The 23,182-nt window shown below is 42.5% G+C and overlaps 1 protein-coding gene across 1 annotated transcript; it reads left to right on the top strand.

The window, feature by feature from the left end:
- Positions 1–6,587: 6,587 nt before the first annotated feature.
- On the top strand, positions 6,588–22,170 carry VDAC2 (voltage dependent anion channel 2). The gene is given in 11 exon segments (XM_059053202.2): positions 6,588–6,733; positions 6,939–6,993; positions 8,090–8,158; positions 9,033–9,082; positions 12,646–12,798; positions 12,895–12,947; positions 13,912–14,139; positions 15,418–15,568; positions 18,074–18,131; positions 21,774–21,835; positions 21,837–22,170. Coding segments are annotated over 10 exon segments (1,035 nt in total). The 5' UTR covers positions 6,588–6,733; positions 6,939–6,962; the 3' UTR covers positions 22,017–22,170.
- The last annotated feature ends 1,012 nt before the right edge of the window (positions 22,171–23,182 follow it).

Here is a 23,182-nt window from a genome sequence, read left to right as displayed (position 1 = left end):
TGAAGTTTCTTGAGCAGGAGACTCTCTGCATTTTTCCTGTCACTTTGGGCTAGGCTTTCCCATATAGGAAGGTGTGAACTTTTTCAAGGAACTAAACAATGTTTCATCAGTGTTTTAATTAGAACTCTGATCAAGACCACAGGTTGGACTGGATGATAAATAGCAAAGTCCTTTTATTACATATCAGTCTCTATACAAACCCAGACCCACTGGTATATCAATTGAGAGGAACTGCATGAAACTTGCACTTAATTTGTGTCCTGACTGTTAAGCTGTAACTCCAGTATCTGCTTTAATAGCCACATCTTACATTAAATACTAAATCAGAAACAGAGTGAACACTGCATGTGTCTGGAGAGCTTTAGAATGCTCCTCTTTTCCCCTAGGGACTGCTGGGACTTGATAGACAGTCTAGATCAGTGGTTTTCATGCTTCAGTGTGCCTAAGAATGACAGCCCAATGTTGTGTGCACAAAACCAGGCACACTGTCCTTTATGTGCAATTTCAGGGATTTTTTTCACAGGTACTGGCTTGAGTTTTGAGCCCGGTTAATTCTAAAATGGCCCTCACCCCCAACTGTGGGTCTTAACTCCCCCAAATATTTTAAGTCTCTCTATTTATCTGTGCTCTCCTTAGTTTTTTTTTTTTGTGTGTGGTACGCGGGCCTCTCACTGCTGTGACCTCTCCCGTTGTAGAGCACAGGCTCTGGACGCACAGGCTCAGTGGCCATGACTCACGGGCCCAGCCGCTCCGCGGCATGTGGGATCTTCCCAGACCGGGGCATGAACCCGTGTCCCCTGCATTGGCAGGCGGACTCTCAACCACTGCGCCACCAGGGAAGCCCTACTCTCCTTAGTATTCATCTCAATCCTGTCTGCTTCCTTCTTCCTGGTTTGTCCTCCCACTGCTGCTCTTCCTGCCACCCTATCCCATGGAGCCCTCTAGACCCTTGTTCCATTGTAAACATACTACCCTAAGTCCTTAGTTTCACCACTTAGTGCTCTCTCACACTGCTCACCTTGGCAAAAAACTACCTTTTTCCATTGATATATTGGATCCCAGGGAAGACTGCTCATTTTCCCATACCCTCCCACATCCTAGGGCTGGACCTGGGGACTGGAAGGATGGCCACTTTCTTAATTCCTCCACCCTGCTATAAAATCACCTCCTTTGAGGTTCATGCTATCAGCTCTACCATCCTCTACTGAGGTCATCCTTTATGGCCAGCTTTCATGTTCCCTGAGGACTTTGGCACCTGACTCAGTTTTCCTATCTCTTATCCTAGCAACATTCTGGTAACTTCTATCTCTGCCAGCAAACTGTGCCTATTCCACCATTGTGTATTGGGTGTGTGGGGGGCAGGTAACCTCAACAACCAAGACTCACCTCTTGTCCTGGACCACCTTCAACTCCAGTGAGCTTCACTTCCACCCTTCCATGGCTACTCCCCACCCAGAATGCTCCACTGCTGAACCTTACACCCCAACATCCCACATTCTAACTGTAACGACAGCTTAGGGTTCTCTCTTTCTCTTTTCTCACCTCACCAATTGTATAAAGATTCTCACTGCCAAGCCCCGAAGACCCGGGCAAGAGGAGCCCCCACCCCAAGTCTCATACTTTAGAGGGCCCCAGTCTAACCCTTCTCAGATGGTGCCTATTACTCTAGAGTAAGGAGTCTGCAGGGCCAAGGGAACATGCCCACCAAAGCCCATGCTCACCCTCTCCATATCTGGACCAAACTCTGGATACAGAAGATCTGTTTTCCCTGTTGAAAGAGTCCTGAGCCTGCTTCTGGGGCCTGCATGGACTTTGTCCTCAGAGTCCTTTCTCTGGAGCATTGATTGAACTGCCAGTGACACACCGCTAAGCCCATGGGGTGGTCAAGGAGTGAGCTATGTGAGGGAGGATGGAGCTTGCATGTGCAGGCTACGGTGTATCCTTCACACTGTGGGGCGGAGCCTGGGGCAGGAAGAGAAGGAGTGTGTATCTAGGGCTGGCTCTTCCCACGTGACCTCATCTGGCACAGTCAGGATTAGGACTGAGTCCTAAAAAAGGAATCTTGAAAACCGACCTGGCTGGATTTCAGAACTGCTGTGGACTCCATGTAGGTCCTGTTTCCCCTTTTTGACCAGGGATGTCTTCAGCGGTTATCTTGTGCCTAACCTTCTCCGTGTGTGTTGGATATGGGTATGTGTAGGGGTAGGCAGATCCTCTTTAGTTCATAGATCTTCAGATTAAGAGGAACTGTACTGGAGCTGCCATACTTAAAGGAACTACACCTGACAAGCCTCTTGCTGATGCTATAAATGTGAAGGTTTGGGGGAGGCTTTAGGAGGGAGTTAGTGTATTTTCCGTGTAGAAGAAATGTAAATAATGTGACCAGAGTATTGACTATGGTAGTTTAAAATATATCCACAAATTCTTTGATACTCCTTTCAAAAGGAGGAGCCTAGGGCTTCCCTGGTGGCGCAGTGGTTGAGAGTCCGCCTGCCGATGCAGGGGACATGGGTTCGTGCCCCGGTCCGGGAAGATCCCACATGCCATGGAGCGCCTAGGCCCAGGCCCGTGAACCCTGGCCGCTGAGCCTGCGCGTCTAGAGCCCGTGCTCCACAACGGGAGAGGCCACGACAGTGCCCATGTACCACAAAAAAAACCCGAAAAACAAAAGGAGGAGCCTAATTTCTCTTCCCTTGAGGGTGGACTGGTCTTAGTAACTCGCTTCTAACAAATAGAATAAGGCAGGAATGACAGTGTGATTTCTGAGGCTGGATCATATAAGACATTGTGGCTTCCATCTCTCTCTCAGATCACCTGCTGTGGGAGAAGCCAGGGGCCATGTCATGAGGACACTCAAGCAGCTGCCCTATGGAAAAAGCCACATGGTGAGGAATGGAGGCCTCTTGCCGAAAGCTACGTGAGGGAGCCACCTTGGAAGCGGATCCTTTAGCACAGTCAACCCTTCAGATGACTGTAGCCCAACTAATATATTGACTACAATCTCATGGGAGGCCCTGAGTGAGAACTACCCAGCTAAGCTTAATTTTTTTTTTTTTTTCTTTTTTTTTTGTGGTATGAGGGCCTCTCACTGTTGTGGCCTCTCCCGTTGGCGGAGCACAGGCTCTGGAGGCGCAGGCTCAGCGGCCATGGCTCACAGGCCCAGCCGCTCTGCAGATTGTGGGATCTTCCCAGACCGGGGCACAAACCTGTGTCCCCTGCATCGGCAGGCAGACTCACAACCACTGTGCCACCAGGGAAGCCCTAAGCTTAATTTTTGACCCATGGGAAGTTTCAGATAATAAAATGCTTGTTATTTTAAGCTATTAAGTTTTGGGGTGATTGGTGACACAGTGATAGCAACTAATATTATATTTATTCAGTCTTGATCTCATTTGATCACTCCTCAGGATGTGACAATGTTCAGCACTCCCTCTCCCACCCACTGCTTTCCCGCATTGGCTTCCAGGAGAGTACTTCCACTTGAGTTTTCTTTTAGCCTCCTAGCCAGTCTTTGTCAGTTTTCTTCATTAGCTCCTCTGCTACTTGTCCCTTAAACAACCAGTTCTCCTAAGACTTCTATCTTTATTGCTATCACATTGCTTATTGACTTTAATCACACCCATGATTAGTCATAATTCAAACTAAAATTTTCATGTCAATGTCTCCTCTCCAGACCTGTCTCCTAGGCTTCTGCTTATAGGACAACCGCTTATAGGACAACTCTATTTAGAGTTGGTGGTCCCTGGCTCCTCATACTTATTTGAAATGGGTTCATCCTCTTTATCTTCACACCTGTCCCTCTTCCCATAGCCCTTCCAACAATGAGTGGGACCGTTGTCCTCCCAGCTGCTCAAGTCAAAAATGTTTCTCCCAGACACCCTAGACTCCTCCTTACTTGCTGCTTTCAGGACCTTAGTCTTTCGACTCCAGCCAATACCTTTAGACTCATCTTGCAAATTTTTCTACAGGTTTTTCCAGCTTTACTTAATTACTTGTGGTTTCCAAACAATTCTTGCCACTTCAAGCCCCTGTATGGCTTTGCATATGCCTCTTTTAGAATTTTGCTTTTCCATCCTTGACCTGTTGGCTTTCCAATTTTGATAAGTCCTACTTTCAAACTTTAGTGCAAGCGTCTCCTCAGTCTAACTGTGCCCACAGTTCTCTGTGCTTATATTTAGCATCGTCGTTGCAACTCCTGAATTCTCCATCCTACTTTGTAGGGCAATTCTCCATCGTATTTCTACATGTCTTGTGACAGCTTTTATCTTAAACTATCTTCTTAAGAATGTTTGCATAGCAAACAGCCTTGGGAGACAGGGGTAGTAACTCCCTCTGGGACAGGAGGCAGAGGGCAGATTTTATTTCCAGAGAAGTATAATAATGTAGTCTCTGGGGCAAAGACTGGGCAGGTTAGCAGCTCCTGATAAGGCAGGAAGTTTTCTAAGCTTAGGATTCCTCAGCTGTGACACAAATGCATGGTGTGCAGTTTCTACCTAGGGTGCTCTGCATCACCCCTGTGGAACACAAGAGGGCAAGGGGAACTGATGTGAACATGAAGCTTATGCTGCCTGCTGAGCATACATAATAAAGTCCTTTGTCTGACCTTCAAGTTTCACGTCTTCTGCCAGCATCTATGAACCTATGAAACTATGGCAGTTAAACTTGCTAGCTTGCACATAGGGAAAATCTTGGACTCTTCCCAATTCCTGACACCTCTCCACATGCTTGACTGTAAGTGCCTTGAGAGCAAGAGCTGTGTCTGAATGGACTTTGCTTCCCTGTGGGTGACACAAGTTGCTTTATAAGCGGTGGCTGCTACTAATGATGCTTTGGTCTAAAGGGCTTTGGATGTAAGCACTCAGATATAGTTACTGAATCCAACTTTGAAATAAATTGCCATGATTCTGCTGCTGGTTATTAGATATTGTGTACATTCCTTGGAGTTGTAGCGGGTGAAGGCTCAGATCTGTGCTCTGTGGCACAGTGAAATTCTCTGGGAGTGAAAAATGCTAGATAGTTCATAGGGTGATAAGCCCTACTGCAGGTAATGACGGTGGCTGAGCAGAGTCTAGATTTTTCTGGGAGGTGGTATATTATGCTGCAGTTGTGATGGGATGGCATTCTCTGCCATTAGTCTCACAGTAGCATCTAACATGGCCAGAGCAGACCAGTTCCCTGTGGAACCAGACTGATTTCAGATCAATCTGTCTGAGCTTGAATGAAGGAATTTATCAGTGCTTCTAGTGCTTGAACTTTTAAGAGCAAAGGCTCTTCCCTTCTTCTAACCCTTCGCAATGACTAATCCCAACCATGACTAGGCAAGATTGCTGTCTGGGTTTGCTCGTGGGAGGGAAATCCACCTGGCTGAAGCTTTAATCCGGCTTTGCATTTTGGAGGCCTGTCTAGCTATCCTTTTTTCCTGGTTTAGGAGGAGATGGAACCTTGTCAGCATTTGAGCAGAGGTGGCTTTCAGAGCCAGAGTCAGGGGTCAAAAGGCTTTGCTTATAGTCTACGGCCAAATGGTTATTAAAGACCACTTCATCTCATTTAAACTTATAAATAAATAAACTGGGGTACAAAGGGGATAAATTGCTGATAATTGGCGATCGATCCCGGAGCCTAAATTGACTATTTCCATCTCAGCAGACGCCTCACTTTTTCTTATTCCCTTGGCTCCCTCACTCTTCCTGCATACCCAGGGAACTTGAGTGCAGCATTCTAATGCTTGGTCAGCATGATTCCTAAATTTTCTAGCAGGCTTGACTCACTAAGACAGCTCCAGTTCCCTGAGTGTGTAAAGCAGTCCCACCTCTAAGCGAGACGGAGGCGGCAGAAAAGGAACCCTAGGGCGTGAGCCGGGGAAGGTGGGCGTGCGGGGCAAGGCGGGGCACCCCGAGACGTGCTCGTCTGTTCAAGGAGCAGCAACCCAAGAGAGACTCTCAAGTCGAGTCCCGCCCTGCATGGCGATTACACGGTGGTGGGAGGCAGACGAAGGAAGGGAGTGCACAAGGGGCGGGAGGTGCGTCTTTGTGCCCCACTCGTTTGTCTCTGGGCCAAGAGAGAGAGAGACAGTCTTTCAGAAGCGCACGCTGCACTTGCTCAGTGTAGAAGGAGTAACGCTCAGCTGACTCCCTCCTTGACTGGGGATTGGCTCTGCAGGGTGTGCGAAACTCTCCGAAGGGAGTTGGAGAGAAGTACGTGACCCGGGGTGCGCAGCCGAGCCCAGTCGCGCCCAGTCGCGCCGAGCCCCGCGCAGGCACGCGCCTGAAGCCCCGCCCCGCCCCGCCCGTGACGAGCGCGCGCGGGGCCTCCGCCCCATTCCTCGCCCGCGCGTTCCCCTCCATGCTATCTCCGCCGTTCCCCGCCCCCTCGCCTCAGGGGCTGCCCTCTTAGTTGCCTGACTTGAGGTCCGGCTTCTTCTGCCTTTTCTGCCCCTGCCGAGGGACCGAGGGAGCTCACCCCGTGGGCAGCGGTGCTCTCGGAACACGTGGCCGTTTCGGAGCAGGCTGGAGTGAGCAGCGGGCGGCGCGGCGGGGACAGGCGCGGTGGGCAGCCCTAGGGGCAGCGGCAGGGTCCTGGCGGGGGGAGGACAGGGTTGCGGCGGGCGGAACGGTGTCTCCTTCACTTCGCCCTCCAGCCGCGGCAGCTGCAGCGGGACGCCGAGCTAGCCGAGCGGCCTCAGCTGCTAGCGGAGCGGCAGCGGTGCCTCCCCCTCCCCCCAGGAGACCACCAGGTACCGCCGCGCCCGCCTCACTCGGACTTTGGGGCCTAGGCCCCGGCGGCCAAGCAGGACGCCTGAGCCGGACTCGGAGTCGGCCCCGACTCCCTAAGATGGCCGCGCAGCCCCGCGGCCCCTCTCCCCTCAGTCTGAGACCCCCCTTCTGGTCCCTTGATTCGCCTCTGAGCCCCGCTGACCGCACTTCTTGTCCCTCCCTCAGATCACCTGTCCCCGCGGCCTTGCCATGGCGACCTACGGACAGACCTGCCCGCGGCGTAAGTAGAGCGGAGATCTCTGCGGGATGCGGCAGCGGTGTCTGGGCAGCCGAAGCCTCCCTACCAGAAAACCGCAGTTTCTTTCCCCCTCTCTCTCCAAGGGCTTGGAAGTTCGCCCCTTTCGGTAGCCACTCCACCGTCTGATTTCCCTGGCTTTGCAGAGGAGGGACTGGGTGGTTGGATTTCGGATAGGGGGACTGACTAGGCCTGGGGAGCTGGTCTGTGGCAGTACTCACATTCAGCTTTGACGAATTCAGGAGCAGAAAGTTATTAATTATCAGGTTCAGCTTATGCAGGATTGGATCGGTCACGTTTTTAGAGGAAGTAGTAACCCCCCGTGTGAGGGCGCAAGGTCATTCATTACATGTGCTCCTAAGGGCGTGGACGTGCTATGGTAGAATGAATGAGCTGGTGTAACGACCTCAGATTGCTTGCCCTTAAGCCTCACAGCGTGGGCCGAGGACTTGAGTGTCATACTGATATGTTTAAAGTGCATTTGATATTTAGTTGATGTAGGCGCTTGAGTGAAACATAAATGGCTGTATTTTTCTTTTTTAAGTTCCAATATTTAAATTTCAGAAGTATGAATTATTTTTCTCTTTCTACTTCAGAATATTGGTTTTTATCTCTGTGAGGATACTAAAGTATGAATAGGGGGGAGAGGGACTTGTCTTAGTTTTTAATTTTATCTCATTTGGTTAAATCAGCACATTCCAGTGAATTTTGGCAGGTATATCTGTATGTACAGATATATACGTGTGTATGTGTTTGATTCATTCTACTAGTCCCATTCTAGGAAGTGAGGCTACAGGCACTGTGTAAATTTAGGAATAGAAAATCTTTTTATATATTTTGGAGGGAATTTTCCAAGTTTGTATAAACACCTAACTGTGATTATCTATTTTAGAAATAAGCCTTTGGTGCTGATATCTCCTTCATGGATCATACTAGACTACAGTGTTATTGTAGCTCCTAGTGGTATCAAAACCAAGTTGGACTGCTTGGATTTAAAGGTAGCAGTGGGTCATAAGCTAGTTCTTGGACAGACTGTGGGAGAACCCAGGGACATTAACACTGGAATGTTTCTTCCCACCAGCAATGAGTATTCCTCCATCATATGCTGACCTTGGCAAAGCTGCCAGAGATATATTCAACAAAGGATTTGGTAAGAACTGTTTTAAAAATTTTAGATCTGAAGTGAAAATGTGTGTTTGGATTGCTTAGTGAATTAGTAATTTCTTCAGATTGTAAATATCTTGCTGGAGTAATTCTTCTATTAGCTACATTTAAGATAACATTTCTGTTAAAAGAGTACTGTAACAATCCACATTTCCCTCCATCCCACATTTCCTCCTTCTTTCCCAATTTCCTCCTTTTTTTCATACTTTAGTTCAGGGAATTTACCTTTAAGAAAAAAAACAATTGTTCTTTCTTTTTCTTCGGATATAGTTTAGGCCTCGGTTGACTAGAATTATGATGTTTTACTGTTTTTTGCTTTTATGGTGGTGACTCATAAAGGGTTATGGGTTTCTGCAAATAAATTTGGGTTTTGTTAAAGATTTTGTTCCACACCCCACCCTCCCTATCCTTTAGATTATTTCCCCAGTTGTTCAGATTATTAATACCAAAGTGAGGTATGCCTTTGGGATAAATGTTCTAAATGCCTGTATCATAATAAACTATTGACTATTCTGATATTTAAGTTGAATTCATTTTCTGATCTGATGTTTAGGTTTGAAAAGCATGTTTTAATAAATGCTTTGATAAGATGATTTGGAAGCTGTTTTTGAGGGTGGGTGCCAAATGCACACCAACATACTAGGCAAAGCTTAATAGAGATTTTTCTGTCCTTTACATGTTAGTTTATATAGAATAATTTAAGTTGTTTTCATTTAAATATTGTATATCAACACATTTTTATCCTCCTCTGAATATGTGAAATCTTTCTGGTTTCTGTTTTTTTAAATGTAGAGTCAGCTATTGGTATGCATCTTTTATACAAAAAGATCATTTTGTTCTTTTTTGCTCTCTACTTGAAGGTTTTGGGTTGGTGAAACTGGATGTGAAAACAAAGTCATGTAGTGGCGTGGTGAGTGTTTGGTATTTGATAAGTTCTGATGAGCCTTTATATAATTTTTCAACCCATAAAATAGTCATAACTGAAAGATGTCTACCCATTTTATCTTAAGGGGCAAAAGATAATTTCGTTTTAAGGGAATTTTATCTTGATTTATTTTGGCTTTGGATATGATTTCTGATTTTCATGTGGTCTTTTGCCATATTACTTTGTATGTACAAGGAACTCAGGAAAGACACTGGTCATGTGGGGTTCTGTTTACTCAGTAAGGTTGCAAGCTTAAAGGCAGGGAACCTGTTATACTTTTGTTATACTTTTTTGTAACCCCTTCTTTTTTTTTTTTTTTTTTTTTTTTTTTTTTTTTTTTGTGATACGCGGGCCTCTCACTGTCGTGGCCTCTCCCGTTGAGGAGCACAGGCTCCGGACACGCAGGCTCAGCGGCCATGGCTCACGGGCCCAGCCGCTCCGCGGCATGTGGGATCTTCCCAAACCGGGGCACGAACCCGTGACCCCTGCATCGGCAGGCAGATTCTCAACCACTGTGCCACCAGGGAAGCCCTGTAACCCCTTCTTTTAACGCCTGTGAAAAACATTAAGAGTTCTGGGCATAAAAATATTCAGTAACTTTTTTTTTTTTTTTGCGCGGTACATGGGCCTCTCACTGCTGTGGCCTCTCCTGCTGCGGAGCACAGGCTCCGGACGCGCAGGCTCAGCAGCCATGGGTCACGGGCCCAGCCGCTCTGCGGCGTGTGGGATCCTCCTGGACCGGGGGGAACGTGTCCCCTCTATTGGCAGGCGGACTCTCAACCACTGCGCCACCAGGGAAGCCCTCGGTAACTCTTAATTTGAGTGTACTAATCGTTTCTGTAATGGTCATATTCTAGCAGCCCGCCTTCGGGAAGATTTCCACTTGTATTTTGTGAATTTAGAGAGTCCTAAATTTGAGTATTTTTAAAGAGGTTACTATTTTGATATTTAGATGTCTTCATCCTGCCAACAAACTCCCTCAAAGAGAGTAAAGTAAAATTTAATTTTGTGTAATTTTTTTCTTCTAAAATTTTTTGTTTTGGGGATGGGTATAGTGTGTGCATATTGAATATTATTGGTTATTTTGATAAATTCTTCCTACAGTTGTTAACTCCCTTAGTGCATATAACGTATTTATTTAAATTAATCATTTTGTAGTTTCTCAATGCCTAGACTTGGATTTCTGGGGTTTTATATTGGTCGCATCTGTTTTTTTGGTTTCTTCAGTCTGAAAGGAAGCCTGAGTATTTAGTGTGGTTGAGTGACTTACTTGCTCAAGGTAACAGGTTACAGAGCAGTGACTTAGTGTTTGTTTTGTGTTCCCTCTCTTAACCTATTGCCCCTTATAAACCACTTGCTCTGTATTTGCTGAAACACAAAAGGCCTTCTAAAAAAAGTAGAAGACTCAATTCTTGTGTTTAAAAAGCTTTCTTGCTGGCTGGAGAGACAAACTTTAAAGTGGGGAACAGTCAGAGCAGTATATCTAGTACTAGATTGTTTGATAAATCAAAATCTTTGTTGGAAAGGAAAGGCTTATTGTAGATAGGAATTTTATGAAATTAAGCTTAAGAACATGAAGGATATATGAGCTTGATTAGATATAGTATGTTTTAATTTACATTTAATGTATGTAATTCAAAAACATGGTACTGATCTTGTAATATGTACCTGGCCCCAAATAGTCCCACTTCTCACCTGAACTGCAAAGATGTCTGGACCACTGCAGAAGGTAGAAGCCTAAATGTCTTGGTGAGGAGTGAAAGGGAGGGTATAAGCTCCACCAGTGGTGTCATCTGACCCAATTCTGGTCCCAGATCACAGTGTGATCTTCTTGGTTTTGTGTCTTGAGGACTCCTTGGCATGTACTTGTCATGTATATAAGCTGGCTCAGTCTGTGGGCTGATGGGTGGCAGTGGGTGGGGTCTTAAGAATCATTAATCATTGTCACTCAGGACTAAAAATAGCTACTCGTACACATTTGCATTTCAAGTATCTGTTAGAACATGGCTCCATATATATTATATTGTTTTAATAATGCGTTCTTGTTGTGTAGAGCATGTGAAAGTGTGCAAAGCTTTCAAAGTCTCAGTCCAATTTAATCCTCCAGAAGTAGGTTTTGTTATTACAGTTGAGGTAATGAGGCCCAGGAAAGTGTCTTCCTCAGTGTTACTCATTTAGTAAATGCCAGCCAGAACTGGATGTCAGGACTCCTAATTTCATGTCCAGTGTTTTTCTCTAACACAATCTGGTGCTTTTTAGTATGGGCACTGAGTGCCAAGCTTTGACTTGAAATTTCTGTTACTGAAAGCATCTAATTTCAGGAGATTGTATGTAAGACCTAAAGAATTGAGTCTGATTCACCGCAGAGCAATAGTTACACAAATGCTCTGTTTTCTAAGTGAAGGATGATTGGTCTTTTCTTCTGTTGATAGAGTTTTTGGTATTTCCTCTTTCTGCAGGTATCACACTTTCAGGTCGAAGGCTTTTCTTTATTAGTTCAGATCAGCCATCTTTAAACTTGGCTTTCCAGTGGCTTTAAGAGTATAACCATCATTAGCAGTCAGATCAGAACCCTCAAAGGGCATTTTTAACATTTTATCCTGGAAGATTTCAGTTGCTTGCCTGTATACTAAGCTCTGAAAGGTTAGATTTCTGGACTATCTGTAGCAGATTTTGAATTTCAGATAAGCCCTCTCCATATTATGCCTTTCTATTCAGTTGGTGTGCAATTAGGGATTGGCAAGTTATTTATATTTGCTACAAACATAATATTATATAGTGTACTTCAAATTGATCACTGCATAGGTTGTTTTTTCTACTAATATCATCTGTTGTACAGAGTATAGTTTATATTATGTATGATATAAACCAGTTATAGAGTAAATTGCCTATAATTTCCCTCCCCCTTTTTTTTTTTTTTTTTAATGAGAATGTAAAGATGGTTGGAAAGGCATTAAACCTGATGAAGACTCTATGTCAGAAACAGAATATTGAGGTTACCAAAGAATTAAAAAAAAAAAACTTTTGTTTGTGGCATAGATTCTTACATTGGGGTGCTTTCCTTTTAAGGATTCAGGAACCATTTCATAGTAAATTGTGTATAAACTCAAGATTTTAATGAAGGGGGTCTGTGATTAGCCATACTGACCTATTTAGTGTTTCATTCAATATCAGGCAGATTGGAAGCAGTACTAAAACATCCATCCTCCCCCACTGATTTTTTTTGAATCCCAAATAAAATTACCTTAGCAGAAGTTTCCTTAAAAGTTGATTGTTTGTTGTTCACTTGAGAATCAGATACAAGTAACTTTTGATCCATTGGTTGGAAATGTCAGCAGTAGTAAGATATAGTCAATAACTTACAGGCTAATTTGTCACTCTTGTATATACTCAGTAGCAGAGGGTAGGAGTGTTTGGGAAGCTAGAAAAAAGAGGATTAGTGAAATTATTGTGTTTCAGTGGGTTTTTGTGTGTTTGTGTGTGTAAGTTAGGAAGTGGATTCTTCTAGGCTTACAAGAAAGTTCCTGAAGTTTGTATTGTCTTGTTAGGAATTCTCAACATCTGGTTCATCTAATACAGACACTGGTAAAGTTACCGGGACCTTGGAGACCAAATATAAATGGTGTGAGTATGGTCTGACTTTCACAGAAAAGTGGAACACTGATAATACTCTGGGAACAGAAATCGCTATTGAAGACCAGGTAACATTTGAAAATGTGCTTTAGTATTAATTATTTTATTTTTGTATTTCAAAAAAGAAATAAAGCTGAAAACAAATTCATTTTCTCTTGAAATAGATTTGTCAAGGTTTGAAACTGACATTTGATACCACCTTTTCACCAAACACAGGGTAAGCATGGACGTTTTTATCTGCTTTAAATTTAAAAGCATTCTTCTTTGGTATATTTAATAAGGGTGCACATTCAGCTGCCTTGTGGTGAATTTCTGTTTCTGCCTTTGGAGCATGAGCAGTATGGTTGTTGGCTTGCCTTCAAATATCTGCCTCTTATTGTGACACTAACTTGGGTACCTGACACGTTTTTATAGGCTTTTGTGACTGATAACCAGTTCCACAAAGCAGTCTTCCTATGGTGGTGGTGGTCCAGTTGCCCCTTGTGCCTGTCTTTTAGTTCGTTGAGCCATATTTTTTTTTACCTTTTATGATTATCTTGCTACTTCTTATACAGGCATGCCTTGGAGATATTGCAGGTTTGGTTCCAAACCACTGCAGTAAAGTGAATATTGGAAAAAAGCGAGTCATACAGATTTTTTTTGGTTTCCCAGTGCATATAAAAGTTATGTTTACACTATACTGTTGTCTGTTAAGTGTGCAGTAGCATTATGTTAGGGAAAAAAACAATGTACATACCTTAATTTAAAAATACTTTATTTCTAAAAAATGCCAACGATCATCTGAGCCTTCACCAAGTCGTAGTAGTAACATCAGAAGATCAGTGACCACAGATCATGTAACAAATATAATAATAATAATAAAGTTTGAAATATTGTGAGAATTACCAAAATGTGACAACAGCCACACAAAAGTGAACAAATGCTGTTGGAAGAAACACCCAAACAGATTTGCTTGATGCAGGATTGCTGCAAACCCTCAATTGCTACAAACCCTGCTACAAACAGGTGGGGGGGCGGAGGGAAACACAGTAAAGTGAACTGCAGTAAAACAACGAAGTGTGCCTGTACTCCCCAGTTACAGTGAGGTTCATTTAAATCTGTTTTGTGCCCTCTGTGCAGAAGTTATGTCTGTAAATCTTTCCCACTGACATTAGTTTTAAGACAGTTTTTTCTTTTTCCAGAAAGAAAAGTGGTAAAATCAAGTCTTCTTACAAAAGGGAATGTATAAACCTTGGTTGTGATGTTGACTTTGATTTTGCTGGACCTGCAATCCACGGTTCAGCAGTCTTTGGTTATGAGGGCTGGCTTGCTGGGTACCAGATGACCTTTGACAGTGCCAAATCAAAGCTGACAAGGAATAACTTTGCAGTGGGCTACAGGACTGGGGACTTCCAGCTACACACTAATGTGTGAGTATTTCTTCTGTGGGATATTATGATGTAGGAACCTCAAAGTGGTATTGATGTCTCCTGTCATCTCCTGTGAATCTAAGTGCAACCTAAAGGAGTTCTCTTAACATAAAAATATCATCCTTGGGCATTTCTAGAATGCCCTTCAGAAGTGTACAGTAAAAACCATTAGTCTGAGTTTTGGTGCTGAGAGAGTAAATGTTTATTTCACATGAGGCTTGATGTGCTTTGGATTTTTAGAAGAGGCTAAGACGGGAGTTCCTTGGTGGTCTAGTGGTTAGGATTTGGAGCTTTCACTGCCGTGGCCTGGGTTCAGTCCCCAGTCAAGGAACTGAGATTCCACAAGCTGCATGGTACGGGCAAAAAAAAAAAAAAAAAAAAAAAGTCTATAAGACATTGCCAAACTCTATGTGCATTCATTTGATTTCATTGTCTGTGATGTGTGAGGTGCTCATTTGATAGGATTACCTAAAATGTATAGAGTTTTTACCTAACCCAAATTAAATGTATATGTAGAAAGGACTTAAAAAGAATTTCTTTCCTTATAAAAATGATGCATTGCTATATAACAGAAGTACAAAGAGGAAAACAAAAATTTTTTTATATGTGTTGTATATAAAATACATACTAAAAAGGCTGTTTTATAAACTTCTCCCCCACCTTAATATATTTTGATCATTTTCCTATAGCATTATGTATTCTTAGTGATTGTTAGTGGCTGCATGATAATTCTGCTGGATAGATATACCATGATTGATTTGACCAATCCCTGTTTTTGGACATAAGTTGGGAAAAGACCTTTGATGACATTTTTAAAATTTATTTATTTATTTATTTATTTATTTATGGCTGTGTTGGGTCTTTGTTGCTGTGCGCGGTCTTTCTCTAGTTGCAGTGAGTGGGGGCTGCTCTTCGTTTCAGTGCGCGAGCTTCTCATCGCGGTGGCTTCTCCTGTTGTGGCGTACAGGCTCTAGGCGCGCAGGCTCTAGAGCGCAGGCTCAGTAGTTGTGGCGTACGGGCTTAGTTGCTCCGCAGCACGTGGGATCTTCCTGGACCTGGGCTCGAACCCATGTCCCTTGCATTGGCAGACGGATTCTTAACCACTGCGCCACCAGGGAAGCCCCAAAAAGAACTTTTAAAACTAAAGTTTTCAGTGGAACACTAGAGACCCATGTGAGCAATGGCTTTTATTTAAATGTAATGCTACAGTATCAGCCTTGTGCCTTAGACATTATTACATTGTCTAGTCTAGGTTGACTAATGTAAAATATCTTATAGCAATGATGGGACAGAATTTGGAGGATCAATTTATCAGAAAGTTTGTGAAGATCTTGACACTTCAGTAAACCTTGCTTGGACATCAGGAACCAACTGTACTCGCTTTGGCATTGCAGCTAAATATCAGTTGGATCCCACTGCTTCCATTTCTGTGAGTACTGCTGTGGGCTTAGAATGGGATTTTGGTTGTGGGACTTAATCTTTGGGTATATTGGATTGTGTTGAAAATTTGAACTGTGGTTCACACAATTCCCAGTTTACACACAGATTGGGACTAGAACTCGGGAATGCTGCTTTTTTTTGTTGAGACAGAGATGTTTGCTCTCCAGGCCACAGGAGTTTGTTTAAATTAACTTCAAAAGCTGCTGAAGTAGTATAGATAAGAACTATGAGAGCCAAGCCTGGCCAAGCCCAGGGAAGCCAGTGTTTTGGGCCCTGGGCAGTTCTCATTCTGGTTGGAAGGTAATACTATTTTGTTACTTTGTGTTTGTCTTTAATGGTTTACAAAACATCTTCAAATTTGATCTGAGGAGCCAGTGGTATACATGCTGTTTTGCAAGTGAAGAAACAAAAGCCTGGAGAGAGGAAGGACTTAGACCACAGCTAGGGAAGGAAGGAAAGAGAGGTAGGGCCAGGACTGGACTTGCATGTCTTTTGATTTCCCTTCTGTCTAGGGTGACTAGGTAGCTCATCCTGCTTTGCCCGGGACTATCCCAACTTCAGCACTGAAAGTCCTGCATCCCAGGAACTCCCTCCCCTCTATCGTGGGTTGGTTGGGTTGCATGGCCACCCTAGTCCTGTCCTTATACTCTTTCTGTTATTTCTTCCTTCAGTCATAGTGGATTGTGGTAGGAGGGAGTAGCGTCTGAGGGTATAGAGCGCTGGCTCCAGTTTCAGGCAGATCAGCAGCTCTTCCTGTGTGTGTTAGTTGCTTACAGGTCAGGCACCATATGTACTAGAATGAAAGAGAGTTAAACCTTCCATGAGAGTTATTTCTGTTACATAAAGTCATCTTCATTCCTGAGGATGATGGTTTGATAATTCAGGCAGTTAAGTTTTAGCCCCATTCTTTTTTTAGCTTAGCAGAGTTGTAATCAGAGAGAATGAGAAGCACCCGGAATGCTTTTCCTGTTGGCAAGGCAGTGATTCATTTATTTTTCCCTTCTCTATTCCTAACTACACTGTAGCAGTAAAATCCTCAGGATTCACACAGCACACTGTGCTGTGGTAGCTACATTGCTGTTCTCTTCAAATGTATGTCTATAGCACCATCACAGGTTTAATGCCAGCAGAAGATGCAGCTCTCTCAGTCTAAAATGGGAAGGCAGCTTGGGACTTGTGTGCCAGTGAGTGACTTCTGGGGATTAGTTTGGAAAACTATTGAATATTTAGCATGGTCCACCTAAGTAGTGCTGCTGTTACCCTAATCAAGCATCACCCCCAAAGCATTGCGTAATGCTTCATTAGTTTCATGGTTGACTCCTAAAATAGTAGGAGCTATTTTATTGTTTGGGGCTCTTAATTTGTTTGGCACAAGATGGTTACTAATGGGGCATTTCTTCCTTAGACAAATAACTCACATGGTCATTAGTGGCTCATGAAGACTTGGCCGTAGTGCCAAGTGAATACAAGTTTTGTTTCTGTGACTTTTGCCTGTATAGTTGGATCATTTCTCTCTCAATTGGGCTGTTTTGATACACATTACAAAAGAGTGTAGACATCAAATCATTTCCAAGTCTGTTTTGATCCCAGAGGCTGTTTGTTACCTTTTTATTGCCATAGCACTCAAAATGCTGAAGAGCAGAGTTACCTGACTAAGCAACCTAGGCCATGGAGAGCAGGGTGAGATGCCCCTGTTTACAGCCATAGGCCTCTGGTATGGCTTAAGTGATGTCAGTAGTGGGAGGGAATGGAGCTAGAAGCTTCTCCTGACCATGTCTTGCTCTCTAGGATTCCTTCCAGCCCTTGAAAGTCTGTGACTAAAATCCTAAAATAGTAGAATTGTATAAGGAGTGAAGAGGTCTAGATTGGCAAATGATGCCCCTTTGGAATGTCTTCTTAAGCACAGTCTAGTTATATACAGCCAGGACTCAAGGAACGTTAATGAGAGGTGTGAGAAAGTGAGGTGAAGGAATTGTAGTCAGTCTCTTTCTTCAGAGGAAGTGCTTGTCATTTGGAGATTTAGAACATGAATGATTTAGATTCTTTAGGAGTACCCCTGAAAGGTAGTGTGTGTCGTAGTCACAGATTTAAACTATACACATGCCATACTTTGAGGGTGGAGTGTGTGTCAATGTCATGTAGTTAGTGAGCCTGGTGAACTTCCATTACACACATTCTGGTATGGTTTTATGTGCTAGATAGACTCAATAAGGACAGTTTTTATGAGAGTGCTTAGGCTTTTGTGCTGTATGGACAATTTGGGGTCTGTGGACACATCCCAAAAGATTGCAAGAGTTTTGTGTCCTGCTGACAATTTGAATTTAGTAGATGAGGATTAAGTGGCACCTAGTTTTTGCTTAGCTGAATATGATATTAAATTTTATTAACTTGTGGAAAAGTGAACATGTCATAATTGTACGATAGGGAAACACCCAGGGGCTTTGTCTCTCCATTCAAATATTTGTCTTACATTTGTTTTTGCATTTTATCTTAGGCAAAGGTCAACAACTCTAGTTTAATTGGAGTGGGCTACACTCAGACTCTGAGGCCCGGTAAGTATTAAGGATTGTTCTGATAGTGGTTTCAAAATTAGTTTCATTTCTCAGCTTCTTTATTTTTTTTTTTTAATGGAAACTTTTGAGTTTGTGCTTCAAAAGGCAGTATTAAGAAAATGAAAAAACATACCGTAGACTGAGAAAAATGTTTGCAAATCATACAAAGGACTTGTACCCATAACATGTAAAGAACTCTTACAACTCAATAATAAATATGACAAACAACCCAATCAAAAAATGGCAAAAGACTTGGAAAGACAATTATTTGAAGACATACAAATAGCTAATTAGCACAGGAAAAGGTGCTCAGTGTCATTAGTCATTAAGTAAATGTAAATTAAAACCACAATGAAATACCACTTCTACCCACTAGAATGGATATAATAAAACATTAGAAAATAACAAGTGTAGATGAAGATAGGGAGAAGTTAGAGCCCTCATACAGTGCTGGCGTGCACATAAAATATTACAGCCACTTTGGAAAACAGACTGTTAGATTTTTTTAAAAATAGATCTTTATTGGAGTATAATTTCTCCATAATACTGTGTTAGTTTCTGTTGCACAACAAAGCAAATCAGCCATATGCATACATATATCCCCATATCCCCTCCCTCTTGAGCCTCCCTCCCATCCTCCCTATCCCACCCCTCTAGGTCATCACAAAGCACTGAGCCAATCTCCCTGTGCTATGCTGCTGATTCCCACCTGCCAACTATTTTACATTTGGTAGTGTATATATGTTGAAGCTTCTCTCACTTCGTCCCAGCTTCACCCTCCCACCCCATGTCATCAAGTCCATTCTCTATGTCTACCTCTTTATTCCTGCCCTGCAACCAGGTTCATCAGTACCATTTTTTTTTTTTTAAGATTCCGTATATATGCGTTAGCGTATGGTATTTGTTTTTCTCTTTCTGACTTACTTTACTCTGTATGACAGACTCTGGGTCCATCCACCTCACTACAAATAACTCAATTTTGTTTCTTTTTATGACTGAGTAATATCCCATTGTATATATGTGCCACATCTTCTTCATCCATTCATCTGTCGATGGACATCTAGGTTGGTTCCATGTCCTGGCTATTGTAAATGGTGCTGCAGTGAACATTGGGGTGCATGTGTCTGGTTTTCTCAGGGTATATGCCCAGTAGTGGGATTCCTGGGTCATATGGTAGTTCAAATTTTAGTTTTTTTAAGGAACCTCCATACTGTTCTCCATAGTGGTTGTATCAATTTACATTCCCACCAACAGTGCAAGATGGTTCCCTTTTCACCACACCCTTTCCAGCATTGATTGTTTCTAGCTTTTTTGATAATGGCCATTCTGACCAGCATGAGGTGATACCTCATTGCAGTTTTGATTTGCATTTCTCTAATAATTAGTGATGTTGAGCATCTTTTCATGTGCCTCTTGGCCATCTGTATGTCTTCCTTGGTGAAATGTCTGTTTAGATCTTCTCATTTTTTAACTGGATTTTTTTTTTTTTTTTTAAATTAATTTATTTATTTGGCTGTGTTGGGTCTTCATTTCTGCACGAGGGCTTTCTCTAGTTGTGGCGATTGGGGGCCACTCTTCATTGCGGTGCGCGGGCCTCTCACTGTCGCGGCCTCTCTTGTTGCGGAGCACAGGCTCCAGACGCGCAGGCTCAGCAGCTGTGGCTCACGGGCCCAGTTGCTCCGTGGCATGTGGGATCTTCCCAGACCAGAGCTCAAACCCGTGTCCCCTGCATTGGCAGGCGGATTGTCAAGCACTGCGCCACCAGGGAAGCCCTGGATTGTTTTTTTGATATTAAGCTCCATGAGCTGTTTGTATATTTTGGAGGTTAATCCTTTGTTGTTTCATTTGAAGATATTTTCTCCCATTCTGAGGGTTGTCTTTTTGTCTTGTTTATGTTTCCTTTGTTGTGCAAAAAGTTTAATTAAGTCCCATTTGTTTCTTTTTGTTTTTATTTATTTTACTCTAGGAGATGGGTCAAAAAAGATCTTGCTATGGTTTATGTCAGAGTGTTTTTCCTCTAAAAGTTTTATAGTGTCTGGTCTTATATTCAAGTCTTTAATCCATTTGGAGTTTATTTTTGTGTATGGTGTTAGGTAGTGTTCTAATTTCATTCTTTTACATGTAGCTGTCCAGTTTTCCCAGCACCACTTATTGAAGATGCTGTCTTTTCTCCACTGTATGTTCTTGCCTCCTTTGTCGTAAATTAGGTGCCCATATGTGCGTGGGTTTATCTTTGGGCACTCTATCTTGTACCATTGATCTATATTTCTGTTTTTGTGCCAGTACCATACTGTCTTCATTACTGTAGTTTTGTGGTATAGTTTGAAGTCAGGGAGCCTGATCCTCCAACTCCGTTTTTCTTTCTCAAGATTCAGCTTCTTCATTTGCAAACCTTTCAAGCATACAGAAGAATTGACAGAGTACAGTGAACACATGTTTACCTTTTGCCACAGTTTTTTATTCCTTTCCTTTTTTTCTTTTTTTTTTTTTAATGCTGGGCTGTTTGGAAGTTGCAGCTATCATGACATTTCTCTAAATGCTTTAGCATGCATCTCCTCAGAATAAGAACATTCTCCTGCATAACCACAATACTGTCATCACACCTGAGAAAGTTAACAGTGATTCCATATTATTCAATATCCATTCTCTATTTATTTTCCTCACTTGTACCTGAAATGTCTTGTAGTGATTTTTATTTCTCCAATCATAGTTCACTCATTGCTTTGGTTGTTTTGTCTCTATAGTCTCATTTACTTTACATGGTATTTTGAGCCTTGCTGTGTTTTCTGGAGTAGTACTTCTCAAATACCAGTGTGTGCATGAATCACCTTGGGAATCTTATTAAAATATATAGGTCTGGGGCGAGGGGTTCTGACTTTCTAACAAGCTCTTAGGTGATGCCAGTGTTGCTGGTTCTTGAACCACCAGTTGAAGAGCAAGGCGCTAAGGCACTTGGAACTTTTTGCTCAGACTTATTTTGACTGTTTTGAAACCTAAAGAAAAGTATTGTACCACGAACACTCATACCTTCCCCACATTGACCAGTTACTAACATTTATTTTGTTTGTTTTATCTCTCCATGTCTGTATACATAATCCTTCTTTTCTTTTTTCCCCACATATCCTTATGAATTATTTAAATATGTTTTCCAAACACATAGACACATCAGCCCTAGCATATATATCATGAGAGTAAGACATTTTTAACTGCATCATTTTAAAGACATCATAACTATAATACTGTTTCCACAGCTAAGGGAATTAACAGTTTGAAATAATACCTAATGTATAGTATATATTTGGATTTCTGCACTTGTCCCAAAAGTGTCTCTTAATTTTAGCTTTTCCTTTCCAGGATCCAATTATGGTTGTCTTTTAGTTTGGATAGTGTATTGAACATGATTGTGTTTTCCAGAGCTGTTTGAGCTTTATTATGAACGTTCTTATGCTCTGGGACTTGATGCCTTCCTTACTGTGGATGTGCAAATGAATTGTCTGGTGTCTCAGATATTCCCAAGCGCCCTCTGGTGGCTGGCACTATTAGGTCATCTGACAAGCTGAGGAAAAGTGACAGGTTGTGGTGTGACTGCAGACTCCCATGAGGTGTTTCAGGCACGTGATAGTTGTCTGCTTTTGTTTACAGGTGTGAAGCTTACACTGTCTGCTCTGGTAGATGGGAAGAGTATTAATGCTGGAGGCCACAAACTTGGGCTTGCCCTGGAGCTGGAGGCTTAATCCAGCTGAAAGAAACCTCTGGGAATGGATATCAGAAGATTTGGCCTTAATATATTTCCAGTGTGACCAGCAGGCTTTCCCCCCACCCCCACCCAAGAAGGTGATCAAAACAAAGGATGATCTAAACAAGAGCTGTATTTTAAATATTTAGGCAGTTACTTGTTAGCTGGTTTCTAGTTGAATTGGTTATCTATCTAGTTACCAATGCTGCAGTCGTGCAGTCACCTATACATTATTTAAATGTATTTAACTGTTAAATGCGCTACCCACCAATAATGAAATAGACCTTTATGAAAACTGTGCAATTGTGTGCATGTTTGTTTTTATGTTTCTTTTAACATTGAATATTGCCATTGAATGAAATGGATCAGTGGATGTTTTAAGATGAGGTTAAAATTTTTTGTTAATTTCAACCATCATTAGAATTACTTTTGGTATCCCCAAACATTACAAATTATGAATAAAACGTATACATAATTAATGACTTAAGTATTTGCAGAGTTAAAAACTTGGCAGCTAGGGTCAAATCTTCCTTGTATCTAGCTAGTACTTTATTTCTCCAGTGAGCATTTATTTTGCTCTTTTCATAAATCTGTGCCACAGAGTCCTCTGACCCGAGAGTAACTCCATGAGATTTTTAGACTACAGTAAAGTAAGAAGATATATGCCTTCATATCTTCAGTTTATAAATTTGAAAAATTATATTGGATCATCGTGAACTCCAGGAAGAGTTAGCAAGTGATGAAAAAAGAGAAATGAAGGGATGGTGCTGAAGGTTGTATACACCCACCACACCCCTTTGGGTTATTGCTTTGGAAATGATCCAGGACCTAGTTAGGTGGGATGGGACGAGGTGTAGGGAAAGGGAGGGAGTAAGGCGTAGACAGACAGTGTCAATACCCAGAGGGTCTGTAGAATGGAAGTGTATGGGCCCCAGTGAGAGGTTGTTACTCCTTTCTTTTCAGGCAGGCACTGAGAAGCTTGGACCTAAGTTTGTGACCAGAGTGCCTTCAGGCTATGTGGCCATTGGCCTTAATCTGAACTTGAGCTGAATGATAGCAATTAATAGATGATTCTGGTTGGAAACATAGGAAAGAGGAATTTTGATGGGAGAAGAGTTAGAAAGATACCATCAAAGGTTAGAGAAGGGTTTTGTTGAACAAATTCATAATACTAGATCTGTGGTATAGTTTGAAGTCAGAGAACAGATAAGAAAATGTAGTACTTACTCATTACCCAAAAAGTGATACATGCTGAAAATTTCCAGGTCAAGAAGAATCTGATGAGAGATTAGCAACCCAAACGAGTTTTCCATAC

The sequence above is a fragment of the Kogia breviceps genome, chromosome 2 (assembly GCF_026419965.1).
Source record: "Kogia breviceps isolate mKogBre1 chromosome 2, mKogBre1 haplotype 1, whole genome shotgun sequence".
Taxonomy (NCBI): Eukaryota; Metazoa; Chordata; class Mammalia; order Artiodactyla; family Physeteridae; genus Kogia; species Kogia breviceps.
Note: the sequence above shows the minus strand (reverse complement) of the source record. Positions and strands in the feature narration are given on the sequence as shown.